Genomic DNA, 22,336 nt, shown 5'->3' with positions numbered 1-22,336 from the left:
CAAGTCTGACCCTACCGAAGAGGTTACACAAGGTCAGAGGGATAACATCCAGTAATAACACAAAAAACCTAGTCCCCAGTAATACTGCACACTCTCAGGCCACTGAGTTGGTTCTACTGTTTGTGCAACATTCAGCAAAACAGGGTATCATTGCTTGATTTTACTTTTTGAGTCCAACTGTAAAAAATATTAAACAATGACAATGATAAAAAACACCAGCAGGGCACCACTAATATCTTCATTAACAATCTGACAGAAGATGCAATCAGCAAGGAAACAAAATCTGCCGACAGTACTAAATAGGGAGTGGATGTCAGCATGAAAAGGACAGAGAAATAAAAGAGAAGTCATGGGAGACAGAACAGGAAAAGTCCTTTGCCTATGGGTAAAATGGTCACAAGAATCAAACTTTTGTGGCTGCTGAAAAATGCAGGGCCACCATCAAAAGACATGGAGCAAGAGAGGCAACCATTTCATTTCAGACTGTTGGTATCGCCTATCATCTACTTGCTTACCTAGCACTTGTGAAATGACTTCTTCCTGAAACGTAGAAGCTTCAGATAAGAATTGGTGAGGAAGAAAGGGATGAGTCAAAGCACAGCACTTGAGAAGAGCTCTGTGGTGGCTTAACCTCCAAGAGGTCTCTGTTGCTGCAAGCCATTACCTTATTTTGCTATATAATGCAAGTCTTCAGAAGATTGTCAATGTTTTTTGTATGCCATAAACAGGTAGAAAACTCCATCTTCCTCTCCTCCTCCCCCTGAAGCTAAGAGGACTCTTTGTACACAAAAACATTGCTGGATTACACTGCTAGCAATCAGCTTTGGTGTTAGCTGCTGATGAACCTGCGCTAAATTGTAAGCATAAGCAAAAGGGATTTCCTACTCCCAGTGAGACCTATTTCAGATTTCGGAGCTGGCACTGCACATATTTTGCAACATAAGGGCAGCAAAAAGCCAATGGGATTTAAATCTGCATGTGCCATGGCATTGTGGCATTGAGAGAAGGAAATTTCTTGCCTATTGGTCTGATAAAAGTGCTCCTGGAATACTCTACTCTTTTCCAAGTGCCACTGCAGGCAAATGGTGTCAGCAAAGTCGAAAGAATTTACAGAGAACAGTGAGCTGTGAGGTTTCTCTATGGGAAGATTAAAAGGTAGTTATCTACAGCTCACATTCGAGACTGTAAGAAGCTGTCACAGCCATTTTACCAACATCTAAAGAACATATCCACAAAGGAAGAGGAGAAATTGTCAGAAGGAGAAAAGTACTTGTTAGCAATCAGGACATATTTTCCACCAGTGCCAATACAGACAGTGGAAGAAGGAAGAGAATCTTCATTTCAAATCAAACTGGAAATCAATGGATGGTACAGAAAAAAAAAATGCACTGGCCCCAGCGTCCTTTCCTCTTTCCCTAAGCCTTCTCCCATACAAAGGCTAAATACTCTGGCAGATTTTGCTGTATTCCAGTCCCAAAGCTCCCTCTGCTGCTCATATTCTACCCTCTTGCTGCAAGAAATTCACTGTTCTAACCTTTTCATCACAGAAGCTAATCAGGTTAGTCAGGCATGACTAACCCTACGTAAACCCACCCTGGCTGTTCCCAATCTCCTCTTCCATATGCCCAAAAATGGCTTCCAAAAGGAACTGCTCTATATATTTCTCAAGGACCAAACTGAAGCTGATTGGCTTAAGTACCCTGGGCCATCCTTCTTGCCCTTCTGAAAGATGGATGTAATAGTTGCCTTTCTCCAGTCATTGGGGATCTCCTCCGACCTCCACAGCCTTTTTAAAAAACAGGTGGTCTTACAAAGACATCTGCCAACTCTCTCAGCACTTTTGGATGCATCCCATCAGCTCCCATGCACTTGTATAGGTTAAGTTTTCTCAAAAGATTCCTGGCTCAATCCTCCTCCACTACTAGTAGTTCTTCTCCTCCTTGAACCCTGCCTTTAAGTGCAAGATCTCCGGGAGATCTTGTTGGTGACGCCTGACACAAAGAAGGCATGGAGTACCTCAGCCTTATCTGTGTCCCTTCTCACCAAATTACCTGCCTCATTCAGCAAGGAGCCCACTTAAGCCTCCCTTAACTCCCTTGGAAGTCTTGATCCACTGCTTGTTCAAGCGCACCGCAACGTCTCTGCAAACACCGTCTCACTTCTCTTCATCCTTTCTGATGGGAGGGTGCTCACCTTTTCCCATAGTTCCTCTTCTGGGTGTGCTTAAGGAGTTGTTCACTACTCTCCAACAGCAACTAAATACACGTTTGACACTTCCTAATCCAGAGAATTCTGAGATAGGAATCTCACCTCCTGAGACAGGAAGGTTGGCTTGATTATAGCTAGCGATAGCAAAACTTGCTGCGTGGCTGAGCAAAAATTTGCAGAAATTCTTTCTCTCTGGACCCCATGAAGTTTCTATGGGAGAAACAATCACTGCTCTCAAAGTTACATCCAGATGAGATGTAAGCTCCCAGGTTTGCAAAAGGAAGATGCAAACCAGGAATACAACATTAATGTGCTGTAGTTTCCTGTCTTCCACAGTCCAGCACAACCAGCGCGTTCCAGTGCTACATGCGCCAAGGAAGCAATGGCTGTCAAGAGTCCTTACAGCATAGTCTCCCAAGCCAGAGTTAACTTAGTTAAACAGATACAAGTCCTAAACATCAATTTTACCAAGCTTATTGAAAAAAGTTTGACACTATGTGAGAAACTAGTTTCAACCAGACTATCTTACTCTGCAAAAGGCTGACTGTGGATTAGGTCCACCATCCATGGAAAAGAAGGGACCATGAATACTGGTCCACAGCTCCTTTCCACCGTTATTGGAATGCATTCTCCTGGCACATTCTTTTGCTAGTCACACAGCACTATATGGTATCAGTGTCTTTCCTCTTTGCCTTTTAAAATCTTTATTCAATGTCTTCTCCAGAGCACCACATGAAGTGAGAAATGCTACTTTAAAAAGTTTGTGGGCTAATACCAACTTCTAAAGGTTTATTTGCTGTACTCACCTGCTCATTAAATTGCTCTTGTGATAAACAATCGATCATGTCCACACAGCCTAGGAGGCACCCTGAGGGATAATCACTTGGAAACTCCACATCTGCATCAAAAGAAAAATATCTTAAAAGTGTGCCTACGTACATAGTTGGGGGCCTACACAATTTGGGTGCCATTGGTTAGGGATATAAGCTTCCCTCCCTTAGCGCTCTCCCAGTTTTTGGGGCACAAGAAAACATGAAACGATTTTAACATCGTGCAGTTCTGTTCCTACGTTTGAAGACAGAACACACTGCCAGGCGACACTGGCACTAGGGATCTGACTTAAGCCAGCCACGTGCATGACGATAAAGGCAAAGGGTGTACACAGCCCTGTTCACACAATCTCGAGCTTCGTCTGTGCAAGGCTGGTGTTTTTGATCAGTGTGCCCTGCTCCCAAACTGTTATGGTCCATTTTACTAATGTCAGCTTGACTACTCAGCAGGGATCTGCAGTGACCAATCTGCCCTGTTAACCAACAGGCAGCAACAGCCAACTGTCCATGAAGACCAGAAGAGACCAGAAGGTTTTCACAAACTAAACTTGCACATTAAAGCAAATGGAAAAAGTAGGGTCAAGAACAGTATGAGGCTTAGGATCTTCACCATGACAGGATGAAAGCTGATGAATAATTCTATATACCTTCCTCTGCTCAGCTTCCGAGAGAAGAATATATAGCACAGGAAGAGCTCCTTGTTCTGATCAGGGAGCAGACAATTCTGCTGTTTGGCATTTAAGTTGGGTGATATGCAGAAATACAGTACTAACAGGTGTGCAGTGTGGCAGCAGCCAGTATTCACCAACTCTCACGAGAGAGAATAACATCTTCATGGGAACCTGCAGCTTTTCATTCCAGATTTGCACAAGGTCAGAATATACAAAAAGCATTTAACATCACTGTAAAACTGAAACCCAAGCCACTTCACATGCACACACACACAGAAGCACACATTCAGTATCTTGCTGCTTAAGCCCAGTTACCACTGGGCTGACAAAAGTTACCACTGAAGCCACGTGCAATTTGCCAGTGTTTTGTGCTTGGACTATCTGACCAGCAAAAGGATGGAGTTAAAATCTGCCACCGTGCCCATACAGCTGATGAAATGTAGACAGGAAGAAGAGAATTTCAAGAACAGACAGAAGGTTAAAAAGAGAAGCAGTAATAACTGCTCAGCAGAGCTGGCTTTCTGACACTGCTCATTACGTGGCTCAGTGTACCAAATAATACAAAGGCCCAAGGAGAGAAGTTCACCTTTTCGGAGCAGCATTCTGTAGGTGGCCTCCAGTTCAGAGATTTCCTGAGGGGAAGGTCGTTTAGCAGTAGCTGCTATCCATAATCTCCCTCTATGAGATGTGTACCAGGTCCTGCCCTCCACCCTAGAGAGAACAAAGGAGAATTTAGAACTTAAATCTCCTCAGAAACCCTGCATGGACACATTTCCAGTTTATAGATTTTCCAATATACTACATAATTTCTGTTACTAAGCTTTGCCTTAAGAAAGAATACAGTATATAAACTCAGGCAGCATGTCAGCACTACAGAGAGAAGCTGAGATGGGCAAGAAATAATGCCACAAGCAAAGCACGTTCTCACTGCTTTAATGCAACAGCAAAATGGGACACAGATCCTCTGCAAATAAAACATTATTTTGGACATACGTGTAGGACAATCTGATCATACAATTCACTTACAAGCTCAAAAAGCTATGCACAGTAAGCATGCAATCGAGGGAGTAATAAAGGGCCACAAATCCTTATGAAGCCATCATTAGCTGCAGTTCTCAGAGATGCACCAGGCATCCAACGACAGCCTCCTCAGACCACCTGGATGCAAAAGCACTGCAGATTAAGATTTACAGCATCTTTAGCCTGAGACATAACAAAAAAAATCCAAAACCAAAAAAAAATCCAACCACCTTGCTCTCTAAAAAGAAGAATCCTTTGAAGGAAAGCAAAATAAAGGCTAAAGAAGAGAAGATGCTTTGTTCTTTATTAACAGTAAAAAGGAGAACTGATATGCCAGGGATGCTGGCCTGAAGGACTTTCTCTTCAGAACTCGATCCTCCCCTAGAGGGGGCAGGTGGTAGAACAGAATTTTTTTAATAGCTTGGTGCCATTGTTGGCTCTTTTACGATGGACAAAGAGACATTTTTAGCTTATTTACCTTCGAAATTCCAAGAAGAGTATGCCCTGACTTTTTTGCAGAAGTCTCAGACTCTCTCTAAATCTACCCACCATGCAGAAGCTTGCACCTTCCAGGTTAGCTACTTCCATGAAATAAACAGGCTTCTCAAATGATCAGTACGCTGGATGAGGATAAGTAGTTTCTTGTTTTCTCACATCCTTCACAGCTTTCCCCTCTCAAGGAAAGGAACGTTTTTAATTAGAATGATAGATAAGCCCACGAAACAACAGATAGCAAAAACTTGGAGCTATCAGTAGGTATCAGTCACTGTACAATGTCATCGAGTCCACAGAGGTCCTCTGAGGAACACAGCTTCCCATCTCACCTCTGAAACAAGAGCTGGTCAGGGTAAACCACAGTTCAAGTCACTCCTTTACCTTTTGATTCCTCTTACAAGCAAGGAAGCCCAAGGCTGGTGCATGCTGAGGCACCAACCATCATCCGAGATTTCCTGCAACTCTCGATCCTGAATACGCAACCTGCTCCTCTCTGAGCCAGACTCATTTCCAATGTCCGTAGAATGGATGGCTTTCCTGTGTGGGAACGAACCAGTTTGGTCCACCCACTGTAGTGCATTCAAAACAAAGAAGAAAACAGTTAGCCTTTCTCTCTAGTAACAATGTTTATCAAGTGCAAATCTTATTTGAAGCTTTCCTTAAGGACATAGGCACAACTCTTATTGAGATCACTCTACTCTTTCTTCCTTGCAAGCAGAATGCTGTGCTTACAGCCCATACTTTCACAGGAATAAAAGCAAGGCAGTGAATCCACTCTGCAGCTCTCCCTTTAAATCAGTAGCTGAGCTTTGGCGCGTTCAAAAAATAAAACTATATACTGGTCTCCCAAAGCATTCACAGGCAGATACAATGTTCAAAGCATATTCACAGCTGTCGACATCCAAAACACAGCAATTGCACTTGTGCAATTCCATTTTAACCACAGTGTGCTTGGTGCATGCTAAGCATTTCAGAGGTTTCTGAAAAGGAGGCAGGAAACCAAAACCCAAATAGGCTAAACCTCCAAAGAGTAAGGAACAGAGGCAAGGCATTGACAAACTTCCTCTGTCTCCAGCTCAGACAGCTAATGAAGATCTCCATGACACAGGGGAGGACAGGGGTACTACAGACATGCTAAAACTCACAGTTCTTAAGCCCAGCTCTTCCCAAGTTAGTCATTATTCTGGGATAAATCACTCAAGCTGTACTGACCAAAGGCGCAGGCTGAAGAAGATGAGGGTTCACTAAAACGCTAGAACTCATAGTCGTCATGGCTTCTGCGCTCCCAACTGGCTTGCCCAGTGTGCCACAATTAATGGCTTCAATGGTTTCATCCAGTCTGCAAGCATAAACGAGACTCATGAAAATACCCTGTTCCCCTCTGGCAATGTCTACCTCCTCCATTCTCAAACACTTCCAACCCACAGCATTTTCTTTTTTTACCATCTTCCCTAACTAGATGATTTCTTTGCTCAGTCCAATTTCCAGTTTGAACAGTTGCTCTTATCTACTACAGAAACTCAGCTTGGTTTGAATTTGATATGAATTGGTTCTGTTGATACAGCCGTTCTGCAATATCTCATTCCAGCGCAGCTTTATGTTTAACAGACGTGCCAGCTAATGCAACTCCATACCAGTCTCACATAGGTGGGCGTAGGAGGGATCTCAGCAGAGTTGTGCTGGAAGAGATATGTTGCAACCCACAAAGACCCTTAAGGAAGAAAAGCTTGCTCAGCCTTACATTTGCTGTCCCAAATGCAGACAGGCCACCATCAGCAATCATTTTCGTCTCCCTGCTCTTGGGCATGGCTCTGCACTGCCAGTACTCACTTGCTGTGGTATTCAGCCATGCTGTTATCCTCCTCCAGGATCTGCCTGCCAGCAAAGTCTATGGTGATCTTTTTGGCAAGCCGAGAAGCATGGCGCAGTTCCCGCAGTTCCTGCTCTCTCTTCTGGAGGGCCTCCCTTTCTTGCTTGGAAAGCCACTGGTTCGAGTCTGTAGCGAAGTAATCTGATTCATCGTCGATGACCTGGGTTCGACGCACACTGGCCAGAAACAACCGCAATGGTAGGAGACCAGCATAGAGGGACAGTCACACAGCACTGCCTGGCCCAGCCCTGCCTCCTTCCCATTCTCTCCAGAGAGCTAGGTTGTCAGGGACACAAAGCAAGGACATCCAAATGGGACCCATTTGAGAGCCATGCAGCAGCCTGACACAGATCCCATCTGCTCCCATCTTCAATGTGGAGCGCATCCTATGCAGCCCACAGGTCCCAGCTTGGCATAGGGACAGCTTCAGGGATTCTGCTCCCCTTCCACCACGAAAGGGCCCTTCCCTAATTTAGGATTGGAAAACACAACTACAGGCTGCAGGAACCATGGTCCACATACCTCCCTCTCACCACCACATCTTGGCTCTTGTTCTAGTAAATGTAAAAGCCAAACTCCAATGGGAATGTGTCTGTAGCTACAGCCCAGGTTTCACAAGGAACTCTGTAACACTTCAGTTTAAGGCAGCTTTGCCTCTCAGGTAATTTATTTAATTTCATGATAGTCTCAGCTAGTACCTTACCTTGTCCTGTCAAATTCTAACAACTTGTCTTTGTGTTTCACAGCCATCTCTAGGCCTGCTTTGAGTCTAGCTTCTTGTCGAGGCAATAAGTCCTTGCTTATAGCTTCCAAATTCCCTGAACTTTCAGCACCTGAAATATAAAACAAATCACAGCTCAATCTTATGAGACAGGCCAGCTGTTTAAATCCCAATTTGATGGGCCTGGCTGTAGAAATATCCCCTGAAACAAATATAATTGAAGGACCTAAAAGAGGTATCTTGCACCAAGATTAGTATCCCTTTTAAACCAGTCCAAGTCTTAATTTCTCCTCTAACCCCTTTTACAGATTCCTTCCCTCAAAAATGAACAGGCGATCACAGTGGCCATGACTAGGAAGTGTTTAGAGAGAAAGCCTTGCTCTTTGATTCTCCTTTGCCTTTCCCTAACAATTTGGTCAATCCAGTCTGCCCATCATCAACCACAGGCTTTAAGCCTTCTCCTACAAGCCTAACCATTATCTCCTAACCATTGTTACCACCAGAAACAGACACTGAAGATGTCAAGGAGGGCACTAGAGATCACTGACAACTGCCACTGGTGCACAAAGCAAGTCCCATATCTGCTGCTGTATGAGCTTCTCACAAATGAAATCCTTCCCCAACATATCTCAGCAGGTTCTTGAGACTATCCATAGGGAGAGACAGAGAAATCTATTCCCAGCAATCTCTGTTTTTTTATCATGAGAGCAAGAAGCAGGAAAAACGCAACAAAAAACAAAAAACAAAAGATCAACCAAACAAACATGGAAAAAAAGGAAAAAGTTGTTTGCATCACAGCCCACAGTGGAACAAATCAATGTATTTCATAGAAGACATCACACAGCCTAATGCCTCGGATTAAATTGAGAGAAGGAAAAAAGCCTGTACTCCTCTATTATTACTGATCCAGTTTTCCATTCCGTAGACAAGGAGCCAGCCATATTTCAGCTTTCACTTAAACAGATAATGCAGAGAGCAAGACACTGCAGAAACGAAGACCAATAAATGGCCAAGAAGACGGGATCCTGAAGTACATCAGGATCTCTGCAGAGAGAGCATACACAGATTGACTCTGTGATCAGCTATTATGCTCAAGGACCTACAAGACTCCCTGCACCTCAGCAGCTCTACAGAAGTTGACGTCAAGACCCAGAGTAAATACTCCCCTGGTTCTTCAGCAAAGTTTACTTTTCAATCAAGAACACTGTGACCTTGGATATAATTCAACTCAACTTAGACAAACATCCCCATAATGCACAGGTCTTCACTAAGAGACTGGGTATTATTTCCTTTTGCTTTCTTTGGCTCTGTTCCTATTTTTAGCTCCAAACATAAATGTTAGACAAGAAGAATCATTAGAAAAATTAACCAACACCCCCATAGACCCAGCAAATCAGATAGCAGCACTTCATCTTCCACTGCATATATTCCACATCGGACTTACCCTAATTTTCAAGGACTGCTAGAGTGGTCCAATTCATATGATTGATTCAGGAAAGCCTAACGAGCAGCCTTGGGGTTTCTGAGTACACAAATTATATGCTGCCATTTGACACTTGCAGTTATCACCTCCACTGAATTCCAGAAATGCTGTCAAGTGCTTACTGAGAGGATACAATGAGACAGCTTCCTAGCTATCCTTTTAATACCCGTCACAGACACCATGAAGGAACAGGAACAAGTGGGTCAGTAAGGTCTGAAGAAAAGAGAGTTCACAGACTGTCTTGGGAATTTACATTTCAGAGAAATGTTGAGGTGTCAGCTTCTCAGAAGGAGCTTCCTTTCGACTTTGCCAACAATTCTTTATAATTCAGATGAACACATCTAAACAACTTACAGGCAAGAACACATAGAGTCTCAATCTTACACAACATCAGGGCAAGTCCAAAGTGTAGCACAGTGGGGTAAAATAGGGCTCCTGCTGCTGCATAACCAATTGGATTCATTATATTAATGGAATACAATTGCTACTAACCTGCCATGAGCTTCTTCAGCAACTTCTGGCTCTTGTTTGAGTCCCGCTGAAGAATGTCCTGCTCTTCTTTAGTGCATACCTAAGGAAATAAAATGAAGATTAGGAAGGACATCACGTGGTTGGCCAGCTTTGGAGCCTCAGACAACAGCTCAAGGCAAGCTGTTAAAGATGGCCAAGATAGTCCACACCTTGTTTCTTTCTGTGTTATTTACACAGAGTGAATCCTGAAAGCTTGTTCTTTACTTACATTTCTAAAAACAATCCATGAGCCATGTACAGCTTGGTCTTTCTTGGTTCTGTTGGTGAGCACACTGCTAGGTGATCTCAAACAATGAGGAATGCACTCAGAATTCCTCTGAGTGGATAAGTAATGTTTAACAGAAAGGTCCTTCCTCTTGGTCAGTCACTTGTAGTTAAATAGGTCTTTAAAAATAGTTATCAGTCTGATTTAAAATATTTTCTCCATCCAACTGCTTGATTTTTGATCTCCTGAAGATAACTTTACTGAACCTATAATCACCATCTTGTCCAGAGCACAAATACCACTTGAATGTTTAATTTAAAAAAATCAATTTAGAGTGAAAAACTATAATAACAAAAGCAACCAAATTCAGCGTCCTTCATTTTGAACATGATTTTTGAAAGGTGTATTAACAGCTAATGACCATATGGAAAAAGGAAATCTTTGTTGAAGGTTTCAAAGCCAAAGACTCTACGACTGTGCATGCATGCTGAGAGTACCTGTAATACATCGCGTGATACCTCTCCTTGCCTTCTTCCTCCAAAAAGTGCCCTTTCAAACAAATGAGGGACGTACTAGATATTCCAAACGCACATAGCACAAGCGCTTCAGGAAATAGTCAGCCAATTGGCCCTGGCAGAGTTGCCTCCCCTGTTCAAGCCCCACACAGACTTTGGGCACCAGTGCAGTACACAGGACAGCCACAGGACAGTGCCATGTATCAGATAAGCTCCAAAGTGATGCAAATTATGCAGGAAAACTCTCCTCTCTCTGATGCAGTCCATCGCAAGAGAAGCAGAAAGTTAACTCAAAGCCGCATCATCTCTCCTTCCCTCAGAAAGAGGTGGTACAGGCTCCTTCCTGCACAGCTGTAGAGCTTGGAGAAGTTCACCACAGAAGCTTCGATACAAGAGAAGCAAAGAGGCTACTTCAGCCCCAGGCCATTTCAAACCACTCAGCACAATATGCTGCATTTAAACACGGCAAAACAAAAACCATCTTATTACTAACCAGTGCACCACAGAATAAGCAGGGTCCAGAGCCCTCCTGCTCGCAGACAATGCGTCCACAAACCAAGCAGTTGTTGATGAGCTTGTGCTTCTGGCCCAGGCACTCGCAGGTGTGACGCCCAGGGATCAGGACGGCCAGTTTGTCTTGTCCTTCCTTGGTATACAGGTTGACATACTTGGTCTTCTTCTTAGAGGAATTATTGCTGCTGTTGACTCCACTGCCGGTCTCCTGTGCCTGAGAAGCAAAGGAAACAAACTGCATTCACACTGCTGCCCAGCAGCAGCCAGGGGAGAATAGAGAAAGCATCGACCCTTGAACAGGCTGGAGAGACTCTAACATTCATCCTTCCGCCCGACTGGAATGAAACTTGGACCAGACCCCAGATTCAAATCAAGACAACTGAAAGACAAGCTTAGGACTGCCAGGAAAGATCTAAGCAATCTAAACAAAACAAGGACAAAAGGATGTTGCAGATCCATTCGATATGCTTGCTGCCTCTGTAAGCTGAAATTGCTTGGGTCCAGGTAGTAGCAGTGCTGTCAGTCTCCAGGACAAGTATTATCGACTGATATTTAACAGCTTCAAACAGCAGCCCAGCGACTCCCAGACTTACTCTCAAAGGCTCCTCTCTAGCTTCAATCGAGCGTTGCATATCTAAGGTTTGGACTAAGCTGAGGCAGAGAAACCCTCATCAGGAATGAGCAAGGTATTTTGGATGATGGTTGTATTAACCATCTAACAGCAGAATTGTCCGTTTTCTCCCCAAGGGAGGGACTTTGAATCCTGATCAAAGAAACAAAGGGTTCCCTCTCACCCCGATATCTCCAGTAGGTATCAGTTGAGATGTGAATCACATAGAGAAATTAATTACAAATAGAACACAATTAATTGCAAAAAGAAAACAAACATAGAACACAGAAATCGCTCCAGAGGGACAGACCAAAGCCATCTTGAGCCTGACACTATTTCTCTGGCAATGCTCAAAAACTGGTGCTTTGAAAGTAAGCACAACACACTCCAGGCACAAACCCATCTCATAACACTAGATGAGACTGCTTTCAACCGTGAACTGCACACCAGCCATGACCAAGAAAAGCTAAGACTTATTACCCTTAGCTGTTTCAGCAAGCATCACTCCAATACAAACGTACTCTCCACCTTTTACTTGTCCTATCCGTGACACACCTGAAAACCCTCTTGCAGCGCAAGGACAGCTTTTTTTTGCCTCTCCTCTGCAGAGACTCTCTCTCATATAGAACAGAAGAGGATTTCTAAGAATCTCTTTCCCAGAAAACCTATCTTGATTCACTACAGAAAAACAACTCGTTTTCTCTGGTTGCTGTATGCTAAAAGATTGCTTCAGCTCCCTGACTCTCAGCCCAGTTAGCACCGCTTCTAGCTCCCAGTGTCCTCCCACATTCCTTTTCTCAGTGATGGTGCTATATAGTGGCAGTTGTTTTCACCAGCTTGGCTCATGCTCTCTTCTCAATAGCATCAGGCTACTGGTTTAGCAACAAGCAGGCACAGCCTTTCCAGTTCCCCTAGCTGTGCCCAGCTGGCTTTATTACCACAACAAAATCCAAACGCTATGGTCAGGAAAGAACAAAAATGGATCAAGTGACCTTGATTAGCAAATCTTGGCAAAGGTTTTTCAGTGGTTTTATTAGGTTAAAAGACAACTCCAATGAAACAGCACGTAACTGTTCATTTTGACCCTTTAGTTTCAAGAATGCGTTCTTTTACCTTTCAGACAATTGCCTTTAAAAACACTTGAAGCATTTGCAGCTTCTCTAGTACAAAATCCTCAATTTAAAACCGTAACTCTAATTTCCACAATTTATCCAGGTGCAAACCTGACTTTTAGAATTTAGATGTTATGCAGTGACTCCACGTCAGAGATGCACCTGGATAAATGGTGGAACTTAATTTCCGGATGTGCAGTACAGTTGATGTTTACAGCATGAAGGAATCCACTGCAAGTCTAACGTAAATCAGGCACACTGCACATTCACACACCTGTTTTTGCAGAGCACGCTCCTACACTTCAGATAGCAATTATCTGCTATACTTGATACAAACTGGAGCCACCGTTCTGCAGCTGGATCAGTATGTAAGCAAGGAGCTTGGGTTCTCAGCAAGTAAGCTGTAAAGCTCAGGGTCAAAACCCAACATACAAAAAACAAAATCCAGAAATTCAGTCCAGGGAATTACAACAATGTTTAACAGCAAATATCCTCATACCTGATGTGCTTACTGACGCGCTCAGTTCTGCTGAATTGAAAGCAGGACTGCTAAAGAAAAGGCATTAGTCAACTATAAAAGAAAAGCATAAAGAAAGCAACTAATGTTTGCTGCGTGGCACTGTGCTGCTTGGAAACAGCTGGATTTCCTGTTTTTTAGTGTTTCTGTTCTCTTTCATTGGAGTTCAAATTATTTGTGTGTACTTCAAGAAATTTTGTTTACAGGATTCAACAACATCTAAATCTCAAAACTAAGGATTCAGAAGTGGAGCTGAGCAGGGGAGAGAAATAGCCAAATCAGAGCACCAAACCAAATCTGAAGCCCAGTGAAAATGCACTAGCTGCAGCTCTTCAGAGTCCTCTATCTAGCGTTCAAGGCCTTTTCTCTGAAGCAGCAGAAGCCTGGCAGCCTGCAATATTTCAATTGCCAATTAAAGCTTTATTCAGCATGACCGAAAGGTTTTGAATAGAGCACATAGGAACATTTCACCCACATGCTGGCTTTATTAATTCCACAACCTTCTCAACTCTGATTTAAAGAAATACCTGCTATTACTAATTGTAACATCTATTTTCACTGTGCACTCTCTCATTCAAGCTTTTTTAGAGGGAGTAAAATCTGCTTTGACATATTCACTACTTGATGATTGATATTCTACTCTCCATTACAGATACAAACATACACAACTTTTCTCCCCATTCCTAGGTTTGTCATTTACCCCACAGTAGTGAAGACTCCTGCACACACACAACATGAGCACTGTCTGCCCAAATCTCCTGTCAGCTTTGAACAGCACCGGTGTATGGAAACAGCTGCCCCTGTCATTGCAACTGGGCTACTGTACCACTTGCTGGCGATGCTCTTACATCATACAACTCTCATCCATCCCAACAGCTGCCAAAGCACTTGCTCAGGTTATAGCTCACGGCTGCCAGGTTAAATGCTGTTTATTAGTGAAGAAAGGTCTCTTGCTAGCAAGCCACATGTATCTTACAGAAGCACTGCTATAGGTAAGATGCTAAAGAATGTAAGTAGGACAAGGTTTGACTGGAAAGGTAAGTATTTCTTAGACACAATGATGTAGCCAGAAAACACAATGTGCTTTCAAGTACCTAATTGCTTTCATCAGGATTCCAATAACAAAGGATTCATATCTCTGAAAGCTTATCTCCATTTTCAATCACTTATTTTGTTAGAGTACTTGATATTAGCTCTTGCTCCAAGCTAAGTTCATAATCTGTCCTGAAGATTCACTGACCCACAAAGTCACTCAACACTCCAGCGGTTTCTCTGCTTTCAAGTGCCAAATACACTCACCTTGGCCAGGTCAAGGGGGGTTTTTACTTCCTCTGCGTGAACACTTGGCTCAGCATATGCAGGTGTTTCCTGTTTGTTCCTTCCTTTGCGTTTACCCTTTTTTGCCTGGTCTCCAGCCCGAGGCGCTTCCAAAGTCTCTAGAAGAGTGCGTAACCACAAAGAAAGCCTTGGTAACTACCAGCAAGAGAAAGATGTCCCTGAACTCTTGCATCCAGCTGGCAAATGAAAACTGGCTTTAAACTCTCATGACCTACACATCTCATGACATACAGAAACAGGACTATCCCCAGGTTCTTCAGAGCCCTATAACTGTCTACAAACAGAACAACTGAGATGAGCTTATCTGATACTTTAATTCCTTCCTCTCAGGACCACTCACCATCCTTTTTCCGATACACTGGTAAAGGCTCAGAAGGCAGCTGAAAGGATTTCCGCCACCTGGCCAGCAGTTCTTCTACAAACCGGCTCTTCTTCCCGTCAGTCCCCTGAATGAGGTCAATGATGTACTCCCGGATCTCATCCTCGTTTGTTATTGACAAGATGTACCTGCAGGAAGACAGCATGGGGGAGAGGGAATGGGTAACAGGGCTTTTGCTCTCAGGAAACCAACAGTCTAATTGCAAACACACGCGACTAGTGCAACTAATCTCCTGCACCTTCCCCTTCAGGCTGCTGAAGAGACCACGGGAAGGAAGGAATTTTCTAAGAGAAATTCAGAGACAGGCACGCTTTGAGAAATCTCTTGTTGCTCTTTCACTGGGAAAAAAAAAAAAAAAAAAAAAAAAAGGTAAACCATCTTTCTTACCCTGTTCCTAGGCACAGTGACGTTCCTGCTGTCAATTCTGCCACATGCTAAAAACCCCACACTGAGCTCCATGCTTCCCTCACATAATTTAAAAATCTAACAATAAACCTAAGCCCATGAGGGGTTTCTGCTTTAAATACACAGAAATAGCTGTGTGCCTTTCTTCACCTATCTATAGCCACGTAACACCCCTCCCGGCCGTCTCCTACCCTGCACAGTCCAAGTGCTTCACATAGGCCCCTCTTGTGGTCCCCTCACAGGGAGCCAGCAGGAGGGACCGGGCAAGGCGCGGAGATGCCAGGGGCTGTCCCCAGGGTCCCCGATGCGTGGAGGAAGAAGGAGCCCTCGTCTTGCGAGCGGCACCCCCGACGACAGTCCAAAATGCACTCCAAATCCAGCGTTTCCAGTTTAGGTTACCCAGGGCACCCTGAGCGAAGGTGATGCAGGGAGAAAGAGAAGCCCCAAGGGGCGGCCCGAAGGCACCCGAGCTGCGCCTGAAGGAGCCCGAGTGCCCCCCGCATCATGGCAGGGGACGGAGGGACCCGCTGGGGCGCGGGCGGCGCGTCCCGGCGCTCAGTGAGGCCTTCCATGGCTCCCGCAGGGCCCCGCCAGGGCGGGCCAGAGCAGCCCCGTGCCGCCCGGGCCAGGCAGGGGGAGCCTCCCCGCGCCCCTCCGGCCCCGCTCACCGCACGACCTCCTCGCCCACGTCCAGCCCGAAGTCGCCGCGGAGGTGCTGGACGCACCAGTCCAGGAGCGGGCTGGGAGCCGCCATGTTGCGCGCGGGGGAAGGCAAAGGGCGGCGCACCGCGGCGGCCCGCTCCCCTCGGAAACGCGGCCGCGGCGCGCCCGTTCCGGCGGGGCGCAGAGCGCAGCCGGTTAGTTTTTCTTTTCTTCTTCTTTTTTTTTTTTTTTTTTTTTTGGGGGGGGGAGATTGATTGACTGAACAGACAGACCCGATTCCCCCAAAGTTAATCCTCCTGTAGTTTTGGCCCTCGAGCCAGACTGCTCCCAGGACCGAATCAAGGTCCCCTCTGCCTACAACGGGGTGCTGTGCTGCAGGCGAGGCCATTGCGCCTCAGTGCACCCTGCCTCCGAAGCGGGAAGGCATCAGCCAGCAATCTGTCATCGCCGACGCTGCTGCCTTACCAGGGCACAGCTCTGCTCTGAAGGTGAGCTTTCAGGCACACCAGCTCCGCCCAGGGAAACCCTCACTGCCAAGGCCTACAGGGAAACCAAAGAAATGCAGATAACCTGGCCTCAAATGCTGACAAAACAGGAAAGGAAAGAGAAGAGTCGAGTTGGAGGCTTGGAGGCCTTCAGCTTGCCTTGCTCACACACAAAGGCTCCCAGCAGCTGGCACGGACTCCACAGGAAAGTGGCTGGGGAGGCAGCCACAGCATAGGCACCTGCTGGATGGCAGCTTCCAGCTCTGGCTCCTGGATAAGGAGCAGAAAAGGTCAGTTTTAGTTTTTTTTGTTCCTTCCTCAGCAATTTCTCTGGCTCTGCCGTGAAAGTGGGGTCTGGCCAGCAGCTCCTGCCGCCGCTGATCATCTTCCCCAGGCCTGGATGGGAGGGACAAGGCTGTGCTGGGCAGGGAGGAGGGGGGCTGGATACAGGGTGGGCACCCTGAGTTGCCTTCTGCCCCCATCAACACAGCGCTGACCCTTCAATTTGTCCTTCATCATCAGAAAGCTGTGGATCTAGATCTTGTTCAAAAGGAGCCTAAGACTTCTCTGAACTCAGGGGGCAGAAATGGTGCAAGCTTGTGTGAAAGAAAACCCACAGCTCCCCGGTCTGCATAGGCTGCAGGGAAGAGAGAATATTTCCCTCGGCAGCAATTCTGGTGCCTCGGAGGAATCTGTCTGGGCCACCTCCGCCGACGTGGGCGTGCTCATGTTGGGCCATAAAGGCCCGACCTGGCGGGGTTGTGCAGAGGAAGGAAGCAAGGCCAAAGATGGGCCCGTGCCCGCCTAGGGACAGGGCCTGTGACACAGGCAGCGCCCGTTAATGTATTTATCAGATATATATGTTGCTATTGACACCTTTCAAATCGCTCGGTGCTTTTGGCAACATAATGAAGAGCAGGTGGATAAACATGAAAGAAAGATGCACATGAAAATAAACATTAAAAGGAATTTTAAGATAAAGAGAGCAATAACTGTTGGAAAAGGACGGAATGCGCGGACCGGGCCGAGCCGAGCCGGGCCGAGCCGGGCGCGACGCCGCGGCCCTTCCACGGCGGGCGGGCGCGCGCGCGGCGCCCTGCGCGCTCCCATTGGCGGGATCGGGCGCGCGGCCGGCCAATAGGGGCGGCCCGCGCGCGGCGGCCGTTTCCCGCCGCGGCCGCTCCGCTCCGCTCCGCTCCTGTCAGCATGGTGCGCACCAAGGCGGACTGCGGCGGGACCTACCGGAAAGGTGCGGCGGGGGCGAGGCTGCCGGGGTCCCGCCGCCGCCACCTCCGCCGCTCGTTAACCGCTCCGTTGTGCTTGCAGTGGTGGCCGCCCGGGCTCCCCGGAAGGTGCTGGGCTCCAGCAGCGTCAACGCGCGGCCGCTGCCGCCCGCCAAGAGAGGTGAGGCGGGGGGGGGGAGCGGTGAGGTGAGGTGAGGTGAGGGGGGAGGGGCGGCGGCGGCGCTAACGGCCACTGTCCCCGCAGCCGAGAGCCGCTACGCGGGGGGCAACCCGGTGTGCGTGAGGCCGACGCCCGCCTGGCAGAGGGGCATCGGGGAGTTCCTGCGGCGGCCGCAGAAGGAGAACCAGGCACCGGGCGGTGAGGCGGCGGGGAGCAGCGGGACGGGGCGGTGAGTGCCGGGGCCGGGGGGAGCCCGGGGGGTGGGGGGGGCAGCGCAGCCCTGCACCACAGCCCGCCGCGGCTGGCTCTCAGCTGCCCTGACAGCCACCGAAGGAGCACGGGAGCCCTGGAAAAATTGAGGGCATGTCTGTGATAACCTCCCAGTCCTCGCAGAGGCGGTGCTTCCCCCCTAGCAGCCTCTCCTGGCAGGTCCAGCTTCTACTGACCTCGCAGGCTGCAGTAAAACAAACAAACAAACAAAAAAAAAAAAAAAAGGAGGGAGGGGGGAAGGGGTGCAGTAGCTGGGAGGTTAGGCAAATTCTCCGTGGGAGGTTAGGCAAATTGTCTGGGCTCGGACATGCTTCACTTGCGTAGAAGAAAACAGCAACATAACTCTGTGTAGCTGTCGTCTCTGTTTCAGGAAAGCTTTGAGGACTGCTAGCAAGTTCGGTATTTTACAAACTGAATTGCTCTACCTAGCTGATACTTCAAAGATAAACCCGTAGTCAGTACTATTGGCTAAAAACATAGCAGTGTGAAACATTGTCTTACAGAGACTCTATTATTTTCTTAAAGAATTGCTTTTTTCTTTTTTTTTTTAACACCAAATATGGATAACTCTAAATTGTTGTGGAGACCCCGTTAAGAAGTAGTCCTGAATTGTCTTGAAGGCCCTGCAAAGCAACCAAACAAAAAGACTTCCATCCTGCCTCTTGGAGAAATGAAAGATGTGTACTGTAATGCTGCTAAACATTCATCTCTTCCATTTAAGATTGTTTGGCTGAATAAGGACAAGGGAGTGATAATACTAAAGAGCTGTCTCCATCTAAACCAATTTGCATCTTTCCCGGATGTTCTGAAAGAAGCAACAGCTCTACTTACTTAACTGTACAACTTATTTTTTTTTGTTATTCTTTTCCCCCTGTCATACAGGTAAGTTAGTTAGTCAGGTTGAAGCTCGGGCCTGAAATCAGAGTTACATTTTCAGCTTCCTGGAAACGATGTGGAACCTGCATGTCGCCCTCTGGTTAGAGAAGGAAATACAGCTTAACAGAGAATGACCGAGGATTGTATCAGTGTAAAATTCCTTCCACACTGAAGTAGTCTTTACTATTTGAGAGGTAGGCATGTCCTGTGTAATCTGGGTTTCTAATGCCTACGATAAAATAGCTTTTATATCAGTTCAAAGGATCCTGTTGTCTCAAGTCAGAGTGCAAGAATGAGTCTGGGGCTAATTGAAGTTGTTTAGGTCACTTAACCCCTAGTAAAAGGCCTCTGTTTACTGGATCCTTTCAAACAACAGTTGAGTTCTGCTAACTCTTTTGAATTGAAATCACTTTTCACAGAGCTCGGCCCCTGCCACCAGATCCTACGGAAGATGGCACATCCTCTGAAGAAGAGTAGTTATGGTCCTAGCCTGGCTTTAATAATTAACTGCACATCTCCTATACTTGAGTTGGTCTTGATACAGTCGTATATTTTTTTACGCTTATGTTCAGCTATTGCATAGAACTAAAAGCTTTTTATTAAGTAATATTCAAATCTAAATTTGAGAGGCTGCAAGAAAATTATGATAGAGTTAATATATACTTTCTGAAGCTTAGCATTCAGTATAAAGCACTTTTTATTTTGGTTTCCTTGACTCCTTCCATGACTCCTGCATATTATGCTGTTTTCATCTTTTGTTTGGTTTTTTTTGTTTGTTTTTTGTTTTTTGGCTTGTCCAAGACTTGCCCCATGTTTGTGCTCTGCTTTATAAAGCAAATTGTCATTTTTCTATTACACAAGCATCCGGAAAATACATCTGTATTGAGTCTTTATTGAACTAAAAACTCGTCTCCTTTTCCCAAAGATGGGAAAGCTGGATTTGCAAAAGTAATGGTGAGGTGGGATGGGACTTGTCACTTGTTAACATCTGGTGTATAAACATTGTACGTGCCTGGCATTGGAAAGCAGCAGGGAGAAGGCTTGCGGTTGGGGCCAGAGCCTCAAAATACTGAAGGGAAATGCTAAAACAGTCATGCTAAAAAAAGAGTATCTAATGAAGGAGAACAAGGTACTGAGCTTAAGAGGAGCTGACTCTTAACTAGAGCAGGATGCTGCAAGGTGTTGGTGTGAAGAGGCCCATTCTCGGGTCGTTGAGGGAAAATGAGTTCCTTTTAACCTTTTACACAAAGTTGTCTTAAGTCCATGAAAGTTCGAGGTGAAGCTTAATTAAAACAAATCAGATTATTTCAATGAATCAACAACCTGAAAGCCGGGGGAGGAAGCTAAAAATAAATAAAACTTGTTACCCTGAATGTGTTGAGGCTGCCACACAGCTTCTTGGGTATTTTATGGGACAGTGAGTGAGGTCTTGTGGGCAAGAAACAGTAAGTTTTGCTCTCTTGAATTCTGCTTCTGTTGTTCCTTAGAAGCACGAGGAATCATCATAGCATCACTGAGCTTGTGCTTGCTGGTGGAAAGGTGAGTGTATGCGCATGAGCATAATTTAATGGTGGCTTTAATAGATCAGTTTGTTGCATTTGCCATGGTGAAAGGGGTTAGCGTAAGCACTATCTAAAAGCTGACAAGCCTGCTTCTTCCTAAATGCCTGCAAATAAAGAAAAGGAGGAATGTTGCAGACAATGCAAATAGTCTGAATGATAAGTAGCAAGTAAAAAAATTCCTTTATCTGTAGTGGAAATTTAAAGAAAATAGTGATGTAAATTAAAGGGTTGCTGTAAATTAAGCTTGTGATAATGTCTTGTAAAAACCTCGGGCTACTTCAGCTTGATTATCATGCAAAATAACAAAACTTTTGTTTTATAATGGGCTTTTCTAGGGAACTGAGGCAAAGTGCTAGTAAAATAAAACCACTGAACAGACAGTGTTCAGTAGCTAGATGATTGTCTGCATCTACTGTAGCAAATCATTTGGTCTGTGTTTGATAGAGGAAGTGGATGAGCTTGCACTTTGAATTGAAAAGCATGTATTTTGTCCCTTAGTGCAAGGAGGCTGGGAAGATCTTAGTTATTTCTGCATGTACCATTTGTAAATGTGGAGTGACTTTTTTTTTTGGGGGGGGATCAATTTTATTCAGGCAGACTTGTAACTGGAGCACTAAGACAAAGACACAGGCTTGAGAGCTGAGGGGCAGGGGCTTCTTGACACTTTCTGGCAAAGGAAGAATTCCCACTGTGTCGAAAATACTTGCCTGCAATTTAGTAATATTCCTGCTTATTTATGTGGGGAAATTGCATGACAGAGTTCACATACCCTCCGTGAGACCAGGCACGGGCGTTCCTCAACGGTTCTGTATATCCAAGCTACTGCTGAGCTGCGCATGCGCTAGTTTAGATGCCAAGCCAGAGGTACCGTGGGTGGTTTCTTCTGCTGCCTTTTCCCTCTGCAGCTCTTGTATTCTATCTTGGCCTTTCTTTTGCCACTTTAACCTGCCAAACTAGATGTGTTCTTCAATCACATATTAGGCCCTGTTTCTCTAAAACTGCCTGGGAGCAGCAAAAAACCCTCCCCAAGGCCACGATCAATACCCAGACACGTTACCGTTCCTGCCATTGTGCCACTGCACGTCTGCTGTTATGCCTGTGCCAATACATGCTCGGCTTCTTGGGGTGTTTCCACCAAACACTTTTCCTCCTGTGTGGAGGCTGGGCTGTTGAACACGCGGTCTGGTCAGTTTGATCGTTCCAAGATCAAACTGTACTTTTCCTTATCAGAGCTGCACATCAGCTTCAGGCTCCATTAACTCTTGTGTTAATCATGTTTAGTATTAGCACGAGGCCTGTGAAACTAAGCAGGGGAAGGGAGGAAGAATAAGAGTTATTCTTGACAAAATTCAAAGAGCAGCGTGAATCTCATAGGGTTTCTCAGGCTGGTGATCAAGCAGTGATGCTTTGGTCTCTGCTGAAGGCCTTAATAAACAGTTTCTGGATTGTTCTGACATGCCAGTCCTTAAATAGTTAAAAAAAAAAAAAAAAAAAAAAAAGTGTTGCAAAACAGGAATATAAGATGCTTTGCTTTTGAAGGCAAGCTGTGATGTGAACAGCATTCATAAAAAGAGTTTGATTATGAAATAATTGTGTGGTATATGTCTACCCTGCTGGAAAAAAATGATAAAATAGCAAAACTCTATCAAAAAA

General features: G+C 45.5%; 2 protein-coding genes across 3 annotated transcripts in view; one reads left to right on the top strand and one right to left on the bottom strand.

Annotated features, from left to right (window-relative positions):
* The window catches only part of TRIP4 (thyroid hormone receptor interactor 4), a 34,306-nt gene extending 18,117 nt beyond the window's left edge, over positions 1-16,189 (bottom strand). For both annotated transcript variants that reach the window (XM_062583574.1, XM_062583575.1), the window contains exons 1-11: positions 16,092-16,189; positions 14,980-15,146; positions 14,601-14,737; positions 11,043-11,276; positions 9,791-9,869; positions 7,798-7,927; positions 7,055-7,270; positions 6,437-6,563; positions 5,606-5,793; positions 4,296-4,420; positions 3,015-3,106 (exon numbers count right to left, since the gene is read on the bottom strand). In XM_062583574.1, the coding sequence (XP_062439558.1) occupies positions 3,015-3,106; positions 4,296-4,420; positions 5,606-5,793; positions 6,437-6,563; positions 7,055-7,270; positions 7,798-7,927; positions 9,791-9,869; positions 11,043-11,276; positions 14,601-14,737; positions 14,980-15,146; positions 16,092-16,177 (1,581 nt within the window). In that variant the 5' untranslated portion in view covers positions 16,178-16,189. The remainder of the gene's footprint in view (positions 1-3,014; positions 3,107-4,295; positions 4,421-5,605; positions 5,794-6,436; positions 6,564-7,054; positions 7,271-7,797; positions 7,928-9,790; positions 9,870-11,042; positions 11,277-14,600; positions 14,738-14,979; positions 15,147-16,091) is intronic.
* Positions 16,190-17,777: 1,588 nt separating this feature from the next.
* Positions 17,778-19,807, top strand: PCLAF (PCNA clamp associated factor). The gene is made up of 4 exons (XM_062583941.1): positions 17,778-17,820; positions 17,898-17,975; positions 18,060-18,204; positions 19,541-19,807. Exons 1-4 carry the CDS (start codon positions 17,778-17,780, stop codon positions 19,596-19,598), a joined length of 324 nt encoding a protein of 107 aa, XP_062439925.1. The 3' UTR covers positions 19,599-19,807.
* The last annotated feature ends 2,529 nt before the right edge of the window (positions 19,808-22,336 follow it).

Source organism: Rhea pennata, chromosome 10 (genome assembly GCF_028389875.1).
Source record: "Rhea pennata isolate bPtePen1 chromosome 10, bPtePen1.pri, whole genome shotgun sequence".
NCBI classification, from domain to species: Eukaryota; Metazoa; Chordata; class Aves; order Rheiformes; family Rheidae; genus Rhea; species Rhea pennata.
This window is presented reverse-complemented; position numbering and strand designations above follow the sequence as displayed.

Coding starts and splice junctions, on each gene's coding strand:
- PCLAF (XM_062583941.1), top strand. CDS start 17,778: ATGGTGCGCACCAAGGCGGACTGCGGCGGGACCTACCGGAAAG. Junction 17,976..18,059: donor GCTGCCGCCCGCCAAGAGAG/GTGAGGCGGGGG, acceptor CTGTCCCCGCAG/CCGAGAGCCGCTACGCGGGG. Junction 18,205..19,540: donor GGGAGCAGCGGGACGGGGCG/GTGAGTGCCGGG, acceptor CACTTTTCACAG/AGCTCGGCCCCTGCCACCAG.